Genomic DNA, 18846 nt, shown 5'->3' with positions numbered 1-18846 from the left:
AGGAAATGACAAAAAGATACAAGGAGAAGCATTGTATTACTTGGGCTTAGCACACTTGGCTGCTGGAGAGTACGAAATGGCATTAACAGTAAGTTGAAGCCAACTTTCAATTGTTGCCATCTTTTGTTTTTATTTTATTATGAAGCCAACAGAAATGGGATGGGCCAGATGTCAGTGTGCCTATTTAAAGAGACCAAAGCAGAATAGCGATATGCCAGAAGCACAAAAATCTTTGGTTTTATTGTTTGTTGAAGGTAGTATATAGTAAATTATCATGAAGTCTTTAAGCTAAATGAAATTTAAATATATGGAATAATGTTGCCTTCTACACTCCCAGATCACCAAGGAAAAGAAGAAATAGGTTTAAATGACAGCAAAAAGTAGATGGGAAAAAATTACAGTAATTTTAGAATATAACTTAGGAAAATTGGCTTAGAAAAGAAAAAGTTCCCCACCTTCCTAATGTGGTTATTAAACACTAGAGTGGGTTACATTGGCTAGATCTTTAGTGTGTGGTGGTATGCGGAGGGCAGAGAATTGGAAGGAGTTGTTAGTCCCAATCTGCAAAGTAGCCTTCTTCTTGATCAAATCAGTGGTTGCCTATTTTGTGGCCTAGTTTTGTTTGTTTGGCCAAAAAGTAACAAGGAAACAAATAGATGAAAAATTGTGAAGAACTCTCTTTTCTGTATTATAAATTGAAATCATTGTTTTTTTTTTTGTTCTTCTCTTATCAATAACATATTCAAAGTCTGTCTTCCTGTTTCATTTCACATACATCTCTTGAAATAATCTTATTTGGTATACAATACTGGCTTAATTTTCGGCTTTGAGGATCTTTAATTTGCTTTTTTTAGATATTCATGCAACATAGGATTCCTGTGTTGGGCTAGATATTTATCTCTTTTGTCCTTAAAATTGGTCATCATATGAAGCTTCAGTTGTCCTAGGTGACTCTTTCACTTAATGATATTCATTCAGCAAAGCTCTGTTCCAGGTACTCTGAGGAACACATAGAGGAAAAAGTTGCACACTTCCCTCAAAGGGTGAATTTAATGGGGCCAAACAATTTGTAAACAGCTTAATTCAAAGTGGGATGAACTAGGCATTCTCCAAGTGCAGAGGTAAGAGTGGTTGATTCCAACACTGAAAATCAAGAGGTTGCAGAGAAGAGCTTTTGAACTGTGCTTTGCATGGAAGGGCAGGATTTCTACAGACAGAAAACAGAAGAGTCCCAGATGATAGAAAAATAAGGCACACACAACCCCCTCAACACGCACACATACACACTCGCTCAACATGAATATACTAAATGTGTTTGGGAAGCAATGAATTGTCAGATGCAAGACGAGTTACAGTAGGAGGTCAAGTTGGACAACTTAGACAAAAACTAGTCCATAGATGCTCTCTCTCTCCCACTCTTTCTCTCCATATTTTTGTCCTGTCTCTAACCTCCCTCATTTTAATTTATTTTTAATGGGTAACAAAAGAACATGACAAAATAAATTCAAGCAACACAAAAGAGTTTATAGTGACCCATTGAATGGTATGCTTGGGAGTGGTTGAGACAGGAAAGTTCATGTTCTGTCTATGTTTACACAATTTAAAAGAGAGAAAGAGAGACTAAAAGGATGATAACAGCTAAATGGAACACATGATCCTGGACTGGATCGAATAATGGAGGAGAAAATACCCAACGGACTTTATTTGGACATATGAAAAAAACTGAAGTATAGACTCCGAGTTTTATATCAATGTTAAATTTACTGAACTTGATAACTGTTTTTAAGATGGTTACATAAGTGAATATCCTTGCTTCTAGGAAAAGAACATGGAATTATTAAGTGTTCAATGAGCATGATGTATACAACCTACAATCAAATTTTTATTTTTATAATATAGATAGAAAGATAGATAGATGAACTGACAGGTAGACAGAAGGATGGACAAACAGTTGGACAGATAGAGAAAGAGAGAGAGAGAGACAGATAAGATGATGCAGCAATGTGGCAAAATGGTAAAAGCTGGTAGACCTGAGCATCTGGGTGGGGGTTGGTTATGTTGGAAGTCTCTGTATGGGTTTTGTGTTATTTTTGCAACTGTCCTCTAAGTTTGAAATTATTTCAAAATTTAAAATTTGTGATATATAAATAAATAACAGTCCCAATGAGGAAAAACGAAAAGTTTACCATGAAAGATAAATCTTCCTAGGCAGAGGATTGTGGGAATATGGTGGAGTAGGGAACTCCAAGATTTAGTCCTTCAACCAAAACAACTACTAAATAGGCAGGAAGTGTCTGAAACAACTATTGTGAAACTCCAGAGGCCAGGGAACATTGTACAGCATCCAGGGAAGAGCAGGAGAAAGAGGCTGATAAGTAATGAAAAAGAATTGTAAATTGCTCTCTCTGTGGGGTGGCTACTAGTGCCCATCCCCCACTCTCACAGCAGGCCACATGGGGGCGGGGGGGGGGCTGGGGGTAGCAGCCATTGTTGTAACCTACCAGGACAAGGGCGGTGGCTGCCATTGTTTCAAACCACCCTAGACGAAGGTGGCAGTGGAGACTTAAGGACTGTGCTCTCTCAAGGCTGTGGAGGACAGTTAGTTGAAGGGCTGCATTTGCTGGGCAAGCCAGGAAAACTCTTGCACTGAAATATACATCTGAATGTGATTAAAAGTTCTTGGTGCCCTTCCTGTTAATTACCTTCACAATGTTGTGTTACCGGCACCACCATCTGTTACCAAAACATTTCCTTCATTCCAAGTAGGAACTCTGTACATATTAAGTCTTAAATTCCCATCCCCTATCGCCACCCCATCCTCTGCTAACCAATATTATAGATGCAGACTCTATGAGTTTGCTTATTCTCATTTTTCAAATCAGTGAGATCTTACAATATTTGTCCTTTTGTGTCTGGCTTATTTCACTCCCAATGATGTCTTAAAGGTTGGCCCATGTCACATGTATCAGGACTTTATTCCTTTTTAAGGTGGAATACTGTTCACTTGTATGTATAGACCACATTTTAGTTATTCATTCATCAGTTGATGGACACTTGGGTTGTTTCCGTCTTTCAGCAATTGTGAATAATGCTATGAACATCAGTGTGTAAATATCTGTTCAAGTCCCTGCTTTCAGTTCTTTTGGTTATATACAGAGTAGTGAGATTGCCGGGTCATATGGTATTTCTATACTTAACTTTCTGAGGATGTACCAAACTGTCTTCCTTAGTGGATGCACCATTTTACATCACCACAAGCAATGAATGAGTGTTCCTATTTCTCTGCATCATCTCCAACATTAGCTATTTTCCATTTTTTAATAGCAGCCATTCTAATGGGTGTGAAATGGTATCTCGTAGTTTTAATTTGCATTTCCCTGATGGCTAATGATGTTGAACATCTTTTCATGTGCTATTTGTCCATTTGTATATCTTCTTTGGAGATATGTCTATTCAAGTGTTTTGCCCATTTTAAAATTGGGTTGTTTGTCTTTTGTTGTTAAATTGAATGATTTTTAATATATTCTGGATATTAAACTTTTATCAGATATGTGGTTTGCAAATATTTTCTCCCATTATGTTGGTTGTCATTTTACTTTCATGATAAAGTCCTGTGAGGCAAGAAGTTTTTTATTTTGATGAGGTCTTATTTATCTATGTATTCTTTTGCTGCTTGTTATTTGGATGCAAAGTCTAAGAAACCATTGCAAAACCCAAGGTCCTGAAGACGCTTCCCTATGTTTTCTTCTATGAGTTTGATAGTTACAGCTCTTTTATTTAGGTCTTTGATCCATTTTGAGTTGAGTAGGGGTCCTTCAATTTTTTGCAAATGGAGATCCAATTTTACCAGCACCATTTGTTGAAGAGACATTTCTTTCCCATTCGAGTGGTCTTTGCCCCCTTGTCAAAAATCATTTGGCCATCATTACGAGGGCTGATTTCTGAGCTCTCAATTCAATTCCATTGGTTTATATGTCTGTCCTTGTATAAACCAAGGACACTGCCACCTTCGTCTAAGGTGGTTTGAAGCAATGGCAGCCATCACCCTTGTCCTGGTAGGTTACAACAATGGCTGCTCCTCCCAGCCCCCCGCCCCAACGTGGCCTGCTGTGAGAGTGGGGGATGGGCACTAGTAGCCACCCCACAGAGAGAGCAATTTACAATTCTTTTTCATTACTTATCAGCCTCTTTCTCCTGCTCTTCCCTGGATTTTCTTTTCTTGTGGTATCTTTATATGGTTTTGGTATTGGGGATGTTGGCCTTGCAGAATACATTTGGGAATATTCCCTTCTGTTCAATTTTGTGGAAGAGTTTGAGCAGAATTGGCATTAAGTCTTCTTGGAATGTTTGGTAGAATTCCCCATGAAACCATCTGACCCTGGGCTATTTTTTGTTGAGAGGTTTTAGATTATTGATTCAATCTCTTTAGTAGTAATTGGTTTGCCGAGCCCTTCTAGTTCTTCTTGAGTCAATGTAGGCAGTTTGTTTGTTTCCAAGAATTTCTGCATTTTATCCAGGTTTTCTAATATATTGGCTTACAGTTGTTCATGGTATCCTCTTATTGTCCTTTTTATTTCAGCAGGGCTGGATAATGTCCCCGTTCATTTCTGATTTTTTGGGATATCCTCTCTCTTTTTTTCCTTTGTCTGCCTAGCTAATGATTTGTGAATTTTATCTATCTTTTCAGAGAACCAACTTTTGGTTTGTGAGTCCATTTTTTTTTTGTTCTCCATTTCATTTATCTCTGCTCTAATCTTTGTTATTTCCTTACTTCTGCTTGCTTTGGATTTAGTTTGTTCTTTTTTTCTAGCCTTCTAGTTTTATGTTACATCTCTGATTTGAAGTTTTTATTCTTTTTTAATGTAAGCATTTAGAACTCTAAATTTCCCTCTAAGCACTGTCTCATTACATCCCATAATTTTGGTATATTGTGTTTTTATTTTCATTCACTTTAATATATTTCCTAATTTTGCTTGTGATTTTCTCTTTAACCCAAGAGTATGTTGTTTAATTTCTACATATCTGTGCAGTTTCCATTTCTCCCTCTGTTACTGATTTCTTGTTTCATTCTGTTGTGGTCAGAGAATATTCATTGTATGATTTCAATATTTTTGAATTTATTGAGACTTGTTTTGTGACATAAGATACGGTCTATCCCGGGGAATGATTCTTGTGCAGTTTAGAAGAATGTGCTGTCTGATTCTTGTGGGTGAAGTGTTCTATATATGTCTGTTAGGTCTAATTGGTTTAGGGTATCATTCAAATCTTGTATTATCTTATTTATCTTGTGACTAGATGTTCTATTCACTATTGAAAGTTGTCCATTAAAGTTTTCTACCATTGATGGAGAACCATCAATTTCTCCCTTCAAAGTCCATTGGTATTTGCTTCATATATTTTTGGGGCTCTGCTGTTAGGTACATATATATTTAAAATTGTCACATCTAACTGTTGAATTGTCCCCTTTATCAATATATCATGATCGTCTTTATCTGTCATAATGGTTTTGACTGAAAGTCTATTTTACCTGATATTAGTATAGCTACCCCTGCTCTCTTTTGGATACTACTTGCATGGTATATATTTGTTCCATCCTTTCACTTTCAACCTACTTTTATCTTTGAATTTAAGGTGAGTGTCTTGCAGACAGCATAAAGTTGAGTCAAGCATTCTTTTTTTTTTTTAATCCATGCTATCAATTTCTGCCTTCTGACTGGAAAGTTTAATCCATTTCCATTTAAAGTCATTACTAATAGTGCAGGGCAGGACAATCTTCTGCCATTTTTCTATTTAGCATATATCTTATATATATTCTTTATATATCTTATACCTTTTTTTGGTCCCTCAATTTTTCCATTAATGCCTATTTTTATACTTATTTGATATTTTTGTGTTGTACCATATTGAGTGCCTTCTCTTTTTCATCGGGATATATTTTTCATATATTTTCCTTGTGGTTACCATGGGGTTAACATTTAACATAGCAAATATATAATAATCAATTTGATTTCATAAAAACTTAATTTCAATAGCATACACATATACTTTTCCTATAGTCCCCCATCTCACCACTTTTTTTTGTGCTTGTTACCACTTATGTCTTTGTACACTGTATATCAAAAACCATAATTATCATTACTTTTTATGCATTTGCATTTTAGCTTCTGTAGGAAGAAGTGAAGTTACATATATACAGTACACAATAATACCAGCATTTATAATTATGCAAAGATCTTTACTGCAGGTCTTTATGCTGCTTTGAACCACTATCTAGTGTCTTTTCCTTTTAATTTTTACAATTCAGTTATTGTGATCTTCACCCCAATAGTTCTGTTTGGTTCCTTTCTAAATTTCTATCTCTTTACTACGATTCTCGTATTGCTCATTCATTGTTTTCCTGATATCCCTTAGTTCTTTCTCTGTATTGTCCTTCATCTCTATGAGCACTTTTAAGATAGTTTTTTTAAAGACTTTGTTCAGTATGTCACATTGTTGTTGTCTTCATTGGTGTTTTCTGGATTTTTTTCCTCTTCCTGTAGTTGGGCCATCATTTCCTGTTTGTTTGTCTTGTACTCTTTTTTTGCACACTGTACATTTTAATATTTAAAAATGTTAATTCTAGGGTTTATTCCCTGAGATGTCTGTTTCTTGATTTTTTAGCCTGCTGGTGATAAGACAGATTTTCTTGCATTTCAGCCCTCCTATCAGGAAGGTTTGCCCAAGGTGAATGCAGTGTACAGGGCTTTCCCTGTCTTTCTGTGCCTTTATCTTGTCCTGGGCTTTGGCTTGTTAGTTGTTTTGGGATTCCCTCTTTACAGGCCTTTGTTTGTCCCCTGTGTTTCCCTGGAGACAGACCTCCTTCTCCTGGGTATTTGAAGCTAGCAAGCCTTTGCTCCAGACTTTCTGCCTATATAGTTTCTTATATTTCTTTCATTTTCTCAAGCTGCTTTTTCCCGGAGGGCAAATTCTGGGAGGAAGGGCAGGCTGGAGAAGATTTTCCCATCCCAGCTGAAAGAGGGCCAGGGACCCATTAGAGGGGCAAGATCAACTCCACAGAGCCCTGAAGAGGGAAATGTTAAATTGTATATATGATAACAGCATAAAATTTCTAAAAAAAGTAAATTCATGGAACTGCACTACACAAACAGTGAACCCTAAGGTAAACCCTAAGTCAAACTATAATTAATTGTACAGTTATAAAAAATGTTTTATCATCAATTTTAACAAATGTTCCACGCTAATGCAAGGTGTTAACAACAGGGTGATATATGGGAACTTCTATTTTATGCTTGATTGTTCTGTAAATGCACAGCTTCTCTAATAAAGAAAAAAATAGTAATAAATCTTCCTTCCATCGCTGTCCCAGTCTCACATGTTCTTGTTCCAAGGGCAAATACAGTTACAAATTTTTGACATATTCTTCAGAAGTATCCCCCCTCCCCAACTCTCTCTCTGTCTCTGTGTCTATCTCTCTCGGTCTCTCTCCCTCTCTCCCTCTCTCTCTATACACACACACACAAACACAAACATATGTGTCCTTTACTTGTTTACAGAATGGTAGCATTTAATATACACTTTGAATCTTGCATTTTCACTGATTCTGTATCATGGAACCTTTTCCATACTAATGCATACAGGTTTGCCTCCTTTCAAAAGGACTGCATGGCAGCCCATTGTATGACTATACCATAATTAATTTAAACCCTTCCCTGCTTTTGGTGAGCAATTAGGCTTTCGAATAATTTTTTCCTTGCAATTTTATTGAGATATAATCACATACCATACAATCATCCGAAGTGTGTACAATCAGTTGTTCATAGAATCATCATATAGTTGTGCATTCATCATTGCAGAAAATTTTTGAACATTTTCATTACTCCAAAAAAATAATAAAAATAAAAATAAGAATAAAAATAAAAGTTAAAAAGGACATTCAAAACAACCCATCCCCCCTTTCTCCCCTGTTACTCATTTACTTTTTTTTTTTTAATTTTATTGAGATATATTCACATACCATGCAGTCATACAAAACAAATCGTACTTTCGATTGTTTACAGTACCATTACATAGTTGTACATTCATCACCTAAGTCAATCCCTGACACCTTCATTAGCACACACACAAAAATAACAAGAATAATAATTAGAGTGAAAAAGAGCAATTGAAGTAAAAAAGAACACTGGGTACCTTTGTCTGTTTGTTTCCTTCCCCTATTTTTCTACTCATCCATCCATAAACTAGACAAAGTGGAGTGTGGTCCTTATGGCTTTCCCAATCCCATTGTCACCCCTCATAAGCTACATTTTTATACAACTGTCTTCAAGATTCATGGGTTCTGGGTTGTAGTTTGATAGTTTCAGGTATCCACCACCAGCTACCCCAATTCTTTAGAACCTAAAAAGGGTTGTCTAAAGTGTGCGTAAGAGTGCCCACCAGAGTGACCTCTCGGCTCCTTTTGGAATCTCTCTGCCACTGAAGCTTATTTCATTTCCTTTCACATCCCCCTTTTGGTCAAGAAGATGTTCTCCGTCCCACAATGCTGGGTCTACATTCCTCCCCGGGAGTCATATTCCACGTTGCCAGGGAGATTCACTCCCCTGGGTGTCTGATCCCACGTAGGGGGGAGGGCAGTGATTTCACCTTTCAAGTTGGCTTAGCCAGAGAGAGAGGGCCACATCTGAGCAACAAAGAGGCATTCGGGAGGAGGCTCTTAGGCACAACCATAGGGAGGCCTAGCGTCTCCTTTGCAGCAACCGTCTTCCCAAGGGTAAAACTTATGGTAGAGGGCTCAACCCATCAAACCACCAGTCCCCTATGTCTGTGGTGATGTTAGCAACCATGGAGGTGGGGTAAGCGAATACCCCTGCATTCTCCACAGGCTTCTCAAGGGGGCACTACATTCATTTACTTTTTTGTCCCCATTTTTCTACTCATCTGTCCAGACACTGGATAAAGGGAGTGTGAGCCACGAGGTTTTCTACAATCACATGGTCACACTGTATAAGCTATACAGTTATACACTCGTCTTCAAGAATCAAGGCTACTGGGTTGCAGTTCAACAGTTTCAGATATTTCCTTCTAGCTATTCCAATACACTAAAAACTAAAAAGGGATAGCTATACAATGCATAAGAATAACCTTCAGAATGACTCAAGTCTATTTGAAATCTTTCAGCCACTGAAACTTTACTTTGTTTCATTTCTCTTCCCCTTTTTGGTCAAGAAGGCTTTCTCAATCCCATGATGCCAGGTCTAAACTTATCCCCAGGAATCATCTTCTGCGTTGCGAGGGACATTTACACCCTTGGGGGTCATGTCCCACGTAGTGGGGAGGGCAGTGAGTTTACCTGCAGAGTTGGCTTAAAAAGGGAGGCCATATCTAAGCAACAAAAGAGTTTCTCTGGAGGTGACTCAGGCACAATTATAAATAGGCATAGCCTCTCCTTTGCAGTAGCAGACTTCACAAGGGCAAGCCCCAAGATTGAGGGCTCGGCCTACTAAATTGGTAGTCCCCAGTGCTTATGATAATATCCGTAATTCCCCAGCAGGAGAAGTTTGATATTTCCACATTTTTCCCCAATCCCTCAAGGGGACTTTTCAAATACTTTTTTATCATCTGCCAAATTACTCTGGGATGTATTGGGGCTTCACACTAACCTGTACAAACAAACCAGATCTCACTGCCTATTGTACATTCCATGTAATTATGGTGTTTGAATAAACTGACCATACAAGTTAAATTATATAGTGTGCTACAGAAAATAAAGATTTTCCACCAAATAAACATCTCTACCTTTGGTCTCACACAGAAGTTGAAGTTTTAAAACATGGTCAATATCATCCTCTACCCTTTAGTCTGATTTACCTTAGTCCTAACCAGATTAACTTCATTCATATCTCTAATTGAAGTCTGATCTCTTTTTCAGCTTCAACATTTGCTGTATGGGGTAATGTTGACATTCATTGCTAGCAAACTCTAGCTCTGAGTGTCAGGTATTACACAAATAACCGAAGTTCCAGGGACCAACCAGATTATACACAAGAGTTCAGCATCTCAGAATCTAAAAATAACCATTACAACTCAGGAATAGATGTAATTGCTGTAAGAACTTGCAATCTAGGAAACATTATAATAAGTGTTCCCCTGATAACCTGTGCTCTCAGATTCAATTCACAGAGTTTGCACATTATAGTTAGTTCACATTAGTGAGGCATTATAATGTCTGTCTTTTCATTTCTGTCTTATTTCATGCAGCATACTGTCCTCCAGATCTATTTACCTAGTTGCATACCTTAAACTTCATTTCTTCTTACAACCACTCAGTATTCCATTGTATGTATACAGCACATTTCACCATTCTATTTATCAGCCCATTGCAAATTGTGAATACTGCTGCCATCAACAACAGTGTGCAAATGTCCATTCATGTCCCTGCTCTCAGTTCTTCTAAGTATATACCCAACTCGAGTTCGTATTGAAGCTGTAGAGGAGACGAGATTTCCAAGACAGAGTTAATAGTAATTAAAGAAAAAGACCTAGGGTCAAGCTATGGGTAAAGGAGGTACAAAGGAGATAAAGCAAGACTATCCAGGGCGGTGGAAGAGCAAACAGGAACAATCTCATATAAGCCAAAGGAAGGCAGTGTTTCTAAAACACAGAAATATACAAACTCCTTCTGCCTTCTATCCTAGAGTTTGAGCTGGATGAAAAGGCTCTTTACAGGTATTTCCAGTAGGAACACTAGCCCCATCCCTCAGGCATGTACCTGGGTTAGGGCCAAGGTCAGGGTTAGGGTTAATTAATTCTTGTCATTTAGTTTTCCAGCCAGGGTTGGGGCTTTGGGACACCAGGCAAGTCCATGTTTCAGCCTCTGGGCTCACTGCTACTAGACAGGATTTGGCCTTTGCACAAAGTTGAGAAGAACCACAGGCTGTCTTCAGAGCCCACCTCTTGCCAGCTCAGAATAGTGTTGCCTTCTTGCAGCACAGCTCACCCAGAACTGAGGACTTGCAGGGTCAGCACCAGAGAAGCAGCAGCCAAGCAAAAGATTTGGGCCAGACCCAAGGGGCCGAGCCACAGGGCAAATGAAGGATCAGTTGTCAGGTCTAGATAGAAGATGCCAAAAGCAAAGTAGAGAAGGCGTCAGATTCATGGCTGTGAAACAGGAGCCAGGAAACAGCTAGTAATGAATCACCAAGAATGGGAAGTGGGACTAGGGTGTTGCTGGGTAGAGAATGAACAGTTTTACATAATTCAGGGAATGGAGGTCTTCTAGCTCAGGCCAATTTTAGAGGACAGCCGTTTTTACTGTTACACTGGAATAGACTTTTGCAAAACTTGACATATTGCTTTGATTTCAGATAGAATGCAATGTCTTTTTCATTCTCCCCAGTATCTTATTTTACCCACTTTTTCCCACTTCCTTTCAGTCATAAAAGGACATTCCTCAGACTTTCATTTGAATACCCTTTCCCTTTTTTTTTTCTACACCTGGTGAAGGTACATAAGTGATCCATTATCTGTTTGCAGATTACCAATGTGTCTTTCCATCTGCGGTCTCTCTAAATCTGACCACATTGCTTCTGGCCTACAGTATATCAACTAGAAATCTGTAGCAGAACTAATTGCTCCTTGTTTAGTAGCGTATTGTAAAAAATATATGTAATAATAATAAAATGATCAATTAGTAAGTAGTACTGATTCCCTGGTTGGTTGTTTAGATTATCTGACCAATTAGCTAATTACAAAGTAAAAATTCAATATATAAAAGAAGAAATATTTTAAATCCTCTCTAGCCTACTTTTCCACCATGCATAGTATTACCAACACTACCACCATCTGTTTTAAAGTATTTAGGGTGTTTCTTTCACAGTGTAGCTGTGGAAAAAAATGAAGAATGCCCAGAAATCAGGAGCTCTGTCAGGTTACAGCCAGGACAAGAAGGTGTATGGCTGGATTTAGCATTTTCCTTCCCTTTTCATATTCAATCTGTCTTTAATTCTTGTAATTAATTCTACACACTGTATTTTTAATTTTATAATTTGGTAGATTTTCCAATTTTATTATCTTGCCTCCAGATTCAGCCTCCACATCTCAGAGTTTCTCCCCTCCAGTCATGTTGTTTGTGTAAAGAGTTTTATGCTATTTTTGCAAAAAAACATAGCTTAGATGACTGTCCAAAGCAAATATTCTTAATAATCTCTATTGATCAGCAACAGGAACATTTTGTGAATGTATTTTAATTTAAAAGCTCTAATTAATTTATTAATAAATAATTAATGCATGGAGTAGAATAATATGTTGTCAACTATATGAATAAAAATTTGGTGATACTTTCCTTGATTATAAAGTGTTATTTACTGAATGACAGAATAGAGCTAAACTAAAAACAAGTAGTAGTTTTCAGATGAAAATACCTATTAATGAGGAAGGGGAACACAGTGAAGAGAAGAGATAGTTACACTAATGAACCTGTGCAAGAGGTCGTGGAGACCCTGACATTTAAAGAAGATGCTATCTGCATGTATCAGGTGCCAAGAAAAGAAATAGTAATGCCCTTTGACCATCATCAGTTTCAACCTGTGAAAGTGGCAAGCAGAATAAATTCCAAGTTTCAGAAGGTAAATGTATCTTATGAAGTTCTAAGATTTGAAAGAGAAAAATAATTTATTAAACATCACACTTAAGGCTTTGTGTTAAATTGGTCCAGCTGCCATAATTGAATATTCCAATCATAAAATTATTATAAGAAAAAGGAAAGGCCTTTCTTAGGACTTTGATTTTTTTATACATGAATTTTCTTCCTCCATAAATACTCCATTCCACTCAGTAATTTTAGGAATAACAACTTTATTCAATATTCAGTACATTTGGCAAATTATTTGCTTCCTGTTATTCTGCAATAATGTAGTCCATCAGAAATTTTACACTCTTCAGGTAAAATTAATCAGATTGATACAAGATTCAACACATACACTATTATTTAGTTATTCCATATGCAAAAAGTAGATATCTTTATGTGTGCATATGTGCCAGCATGTTTATGATAGCTTAGAATGCTTCTTACATTGGTGTTAGCTCATATCTATGGTTGACCTAAATCTCTAGCCCACGAGTGGTACCTCATAGAAAAATGCAAATAAATAACATATCAGAAAAAAACAGTTATGTTAATATTCTAGCAATTCATGGTTTGCTGATAAATATCTATTTCAATGAAGGATATCTGTCATATTGGGAAAATGATATATTCATAGAGTTTTACCAGGTTAAGTGTAATGATATTTTATTTAACTTTTCAACTCAATAGATGCAAGCAAGAATAAAGCCATAATATATCAGAAGTCATTTCTAAGACAATGATTTATTTAATTTGTAATATTTAGCTGACAGAAAGTTTTGGGAGAGGTGATGCTTAACAATTGTTTATCTTTATTCCTTTTTCTACCTAGTTTGTTACCTTCACCCTTAAACGTTCCCCTATCCTTGATTGCACTGTGCTCTTTGAAAATCAGATGATAATCCAGCTGACCATGCAGATGCCTTCACAGATTCCACAGTAATATAATAATTACTTCCAGGTTTCCCTTATGGTCACTTTTATAAGTGCTGAAGACTATTTTATCTACTGCTGAAACCATATGCAAACTGAATAAATCCCAGGGTTCTCTATGGCTTGGTCTCAGTATGTAGCATATTAAAAGAAAAACACAAAATAATAAACTAAAATAATTTACAGTAATTTCAATTTGTACTTGTCCTCAAAGAACAGTAAAAGAGAGAGCATTCTTAACCCACAGAACCATTTCTTTAATTCTTGTTTCCTTCCATTTGTCTGATATTCCAATCCTGTCACTGGATATTCTGAAGCCTGTATCTTGTCACTCCCTAGACCCAAAAATTCCTTCCTGTTCTCCACTCACATACAGTCATCACTGCTCCCTCTTCCCTCTGTCCGTCTGCCCTTTTCTCTTTTGGGTCAGTGCATCTTGGATCTTTTCAAAGTAAAACCTCATCTCTGCTTCAGACATCCCCATCCCCACAACAAAAGTTACAACCGTCGTCTGCTTAATAAAATCCAGTGGGTGCGGGGCTGGCGTGGGAAAAGAAGGAAGAAATGTCAAGTAGGCGGTGCCAGAATTAGTAGGGGGAAAGCAAAGGAAAGAGAAGCAAATACTCTTGCATTAATCATTTTTGTCTCTCTTGCACAATATGTGACAGATTCTTGAAACTATATAACAGAGGAAGGAAAACAATTTAAAGAAAAAATAATAATAGGAAAGCAGGAAAAATGAAAGTAAAGAAGCCAAAGCAAAGGCAGCATCAAGAAAGAGGTCTGAGGCTCTATTTTCATTGAAGTCCATTATGCATTATTTCAAATATGTCGATGCCAGAAAGTTCTATGTTTGCAGTAGATGGTGAAATAAATCTTTGATAAACCACACCTACTAATGTATGCGGTGTGAATCAGTATGTCTGTGAGAGCAATTGCATCTTTGTGTCTGCTTTTTCACCCTTTTCTTTCATCTTTTGACTGAGTGGACATGACCAAGAGAAAACAAGTTTAATGCGGTAGCCAGTTTAATATAGTATCATATTATATGGCTAGAGTTGCCTGGAATGGAAACAAATGCTTACATCTACTACCAAATCTTTGATTATTAGACGTTTGTGTGAAGTGAAGGTAGCAAATACTAGCATTTCTCTGATAAACTCTCAACATGCTTTTTAGAGAGCCTCTGTATCAACTCTTTGGAGTAAGAGGGTAACAGAGTTGCTAAGAGGATGGACTTTAAAAATCACACTGATCTAGGATCAAATCTCTGTCCTGTCCTCACCGTGTGATTGGGCAAGTGACTTAACTTTTCTGGGCCTTAGTTTCTTCATCTGTAAAATGAGACTAATACTCGCTAACTCAGAACAGTTTTGTGAGAATTAAGTAAGAAAATTAGAGTAAAGTTTGTTGTGTAGGTTCTAGTGTATAGAAAACCGTAAATATTGTATCACCATTAGTATACCTAAAAGAATTATTTTCAAAAGTGCTAGATCATCATACATCTACAAAATCACAATTTCTGGTTTTTGCTCTAGCCCCAAGGTATTCCCTACCCTTTGAGTAGTATAGAAAAAAATGTTAAATTTCTAGGTAAAAGTCATCATATTCAAAGGCATATGAAATAGGAGTTTATTTAATGTGCTGATTTGGAGCTGTATGTACACTGGAAAACATGTTCTTAAACTTAATCCATTCCTGTGTGTATAAACACATTGTTGATGGGGTTACCTCAGTTAAGGCATGGTCCATCTCAGTCAAGATGGTCTCAGTCCTATTATTGGAGTCCTTTATAAGTGGAATGAAATTGAGGCAGAGAGTGAGAAGCCACAGGGAGCAGCGGAAGCTGAAATTCAGTGGAACCCCAAAGAGAATGAAGAGTCCAGGAGAGGCCTCCGTGTGCATTGCCATGTGACAGAGGAGCCCAGGACCAAGGATCACTGACAGCCTGCCCCAGAACTCCAGTCTTTGGGAAGAAAGCATCACCTTGATTACACCTTGATTTGGACTTTCTTTTAGCCTCAAAACTGTGAGCTAATAAATTCCCATTGTTTAAGCTAACCCATTGCATGGTATTTGCTTGAGCAGTCAAGGAAACCAAACATTCAGGTGCATATAAAGAACATCTTTGGGTGATACAGTTCAAGTGACTCCTACCATCAACTCTCTAATTAAGTTGCAAATATTTGAATTGACAGTAGGTTTTGATGTACAATCTTTCTATCAGTGATAACTATGGTATAGAAAGTGTACTTGCAACCTGGGGGTAGAAGTCCCAGCTGTGTGACCTTGGGATAGTCACTTAACCTCTTGGAGTCTCAGTTTCATTTATAAAATAAGGGTGACAATGTCAGCCTCACTGTGTCTTTGTGAGAATCAAATGGATAAAAGTGGACTTAACTCTTTCAATTATAAATGATTTTCATATATGATACTGTTATTACTACATGCTATGTTATAATTAGCACTGTGTAATGATAGCAGTGATACTATAAAAGGTAGTATTTATTGTCTTTTAAAAGTACCTGTTTATATTCAGTATTTTCTTAAATTTAACTTACTAACTTTATCATATTTAAACTATAGCATGCTTAAATTTGTCTTTGCATTGGCACATTTCTTTTAATGAAAATAGGATACACCCTTTTATGGAAAATTTTCCTGAGATTTTATTATTAATATATTAATAACTTTTCCTTCTGGGAAAAAATGTCACATGAAAAAAAAGGAATTTGAGTCATTTCTTTGTTTAAAGATCAGAGCTGTTCACTACCCATTCAATAGAAGTTGTCTTTACTTTCCAATTAGAAATCGTTGCTTAAAATTTACCCTTCTGTTCTTGGTTTAATGGCCTCAGAGTCCGAGGGGAGCTCAGAGGCTGGCAGAGATGAAATTGTGGCCTCCTTCTCCCTGAGGAGCGCTGGTTATCATTATACATAGCATGCAGATGATCCTGCTTGCAGCCAGTTTGCCTCCTGGTAGTGTGTAGTTCATCACCAGCTTTGAAGCATGCTAAAGAGGTCTCGCCATGCAACTTGAGACTATTCAGGTGTAAGCTCAGGGGTCTCTGCAGTCATTTTCCTGCTTCACATCAGTTTTCATCAGCTTTATCCTTTTGTCCTGTGGTTCACCTCAGGCAGTCTCCTTCTTGGGGAATCTAAAAGGAGCAGCTGTTACAGATCCCATTTCCCCCAGTTGTTGCCACTCAGGCCTTTTCCTATTTAATATTGTACCCTCCCTACCCCCAACACACTCTCCACTCAGTATACAAATAGCACTTACTTCCTTTCCATTCAGTAAAGTTTTCTAAAACAGAGAGATGTTTAAAAGATCCATTATCTGATCCATTATCAGTGTAAAAAAGCACACTGATATAAAAAGAAAATAGACTTCCTAATAGGAAAAAAAATGGATTTATTTATAAACTGCATGGAAATTATATTACTCAAAACTATTAAAAAAATACTTTAAAGTATAGGATAAGCATATATTCCATGTCTGATCTTCTTTAATACCTTTTTGAACAATTAGCCTTACTGGGAAAATAACATTTTAAGTAGTTCTTTAAAAATGTGTTTTAATAATTTATGAATAATGAAAAAGTAAAATGTTTTACCAGTAATTTTGCTACGGTTATCTTTGTGTTTAAAGTCATGACCTTTCTAATACATGAAAACAGATAATGTTACAGTAATAATTTAATATAAATTTCTGTAGCAAAGACTGCAAAATAGAATCTTACCAAATTTAATGGTTTTTATTTCCTCATTAGTGGAGAGATAAACTGCCCTTAAACCTTTTTTTCTATTTATTATTTAAAAATTTTCTAATGGTTCTTTTCCTTTAATAATATTGCAGCTTAGGAAAATAGCATGTGCATTTTTTCTTCTATTTAAATGGCAAATACATTATAGTTTTTGTCATATAAATGGCAAAAACATTATAGAAAAATCATAAATCTCAAGAAAAAATGGAAATCTGTCATTTTTAAAACAGGAATCTCTATGACAAAAATTTATAATTCATAGACATTCATGGAGAGGGGAGATATTTTATGTCAGAAAGTAAGTTAATGGCCTAAATTAGTATAAACATTAATTTTCTACTAATCAAATTTATTGAATTTTTTAAACGTGAAATTTAATTTTCAGATTCCCTTGGGATCGAGCATATTACTTTAACCAAAACTTCACGATTATTTTACATATTCATTAAAAAAGGAAAGTGCTGCTACAGTAGCTCTTTACAGAGCTGTTGAAGTTTTCCTTTTCAGTCAGTCATTCACATTTTAATAAATAGTGCAAATATTTCTAGTATCCAGTTGGAGAGGAAATGAAGAAATGGATAACTATTTTTGTTTGGTTCAACCTAAAGAGGATGAACTTTGAAAATCTGAAAATTAACTACTCTGATCGTGTATACAGAATAGTGACATATGGAACATAATGTATGTATATTCCTTAAAGTTCAAGGCCTAGCAAATGAAACTGTTCTCTGGAGCAATAAAGCAACCTGCATAGTTCATCACAACACTAATAATTGTATGACAGACCTAGAGGCTATGGCACAGCTGTTAGCACACGCTGATCTAGAGGCCACCAAAGAAGAGCTGTCGCACTTGGAAGAACCTAGAGATACTGGAGGATTCGTTATGTTAGATAGGAATAAGTATGTGGAACACACTTTGTCATTATAAATTTAGCAAAATTATATACTTTTTCCTCTAAGAAACAAAAGGGGGAACTTCAAAAGAAAATCTAATTCAACATGTTAAAACTTGTCCAAATATTCTCAAATGTATCTGTGGACAGCTACTTCATCTTCAGTTAACAACCATACTGACATTAGAGCTTATTCCAAATTAAGTCTCAATAAAAATAAACATCTACTACATGTTTTAGTTTCCCAGCTGCTAACATAAATACCAGGTAACAGGCTGACTTAGACAATGGGAATTTATTGGATCATGGTTTTGAGGTTAGAGGAAGTCCAAAATTCAGCATCAGCCAAGGCCATGCTTTTTCCCCAAAGACTATGGCATTCTGGGTCTGGCTGCCTGTGATCCTTGGTCTTTCACTTTCCTGTCACACAGTGATGCACATGGCAGCATCTCTGTTCTCTTCCAGGTCTCACTGACTTCTGGCTGCTCCCCATGGCTTCTCCTTCTGTGTCCAATTTCCTTTGCTTGTAAGCACTTCAGCCGTATTGAATTAGGCCGCCCTCATTCAGTTTAAGCACACCTTAACTGATAACATCTTCAAAGATTCTGTTCACAAATGGAGTTCACACCCACA

General features: G+C 36.7%; 1 protein-coding gene across 5 annotated transcripts in view; it reads left to right on the top strand.

The window, feature by feature from the left end:
• Positions 1-18846, top strand: part of TTC29 (tetratricopeptide repeat domain 29) — a 323750-nt gene that overhangs the window by 130925 nt on the left and 173979 nt on the right. For all 5 annotated transcript variants that reach the window (XM_037830766.1, XM_037830769.1, XM_037830768.1 and 2 more), the window contains one exon: positions 3-88. In XM_037830766.1, coding sequence (XP_037686694.1) covers positions 3-88 — 86 coding nt within the window. The remainder of the gene's footprint in view (positions 1-2; positions 89-18846) is intronic.

The sequence above is a fragment of the Choloepus didactylus genome, chromosome 3 (genome assembly GCF_015220235.1).
Source record: "Choloepus didactylus isolate mChoDid1 chromosome 3, mChoDid1.pri, whole genome shotgun sequence".
Lineage (NCBI taxonomy): Eukaryota > Metazoa > Chordata > Mammalia > Pilosa > Megalonychidae > Choloepus > Choloepus didactylus.
The sequence above is the reverse complement of the archived record's forward strand: the minus strand, read 5'-3'. Positions and strand labels throughout refer to the sequence as shown.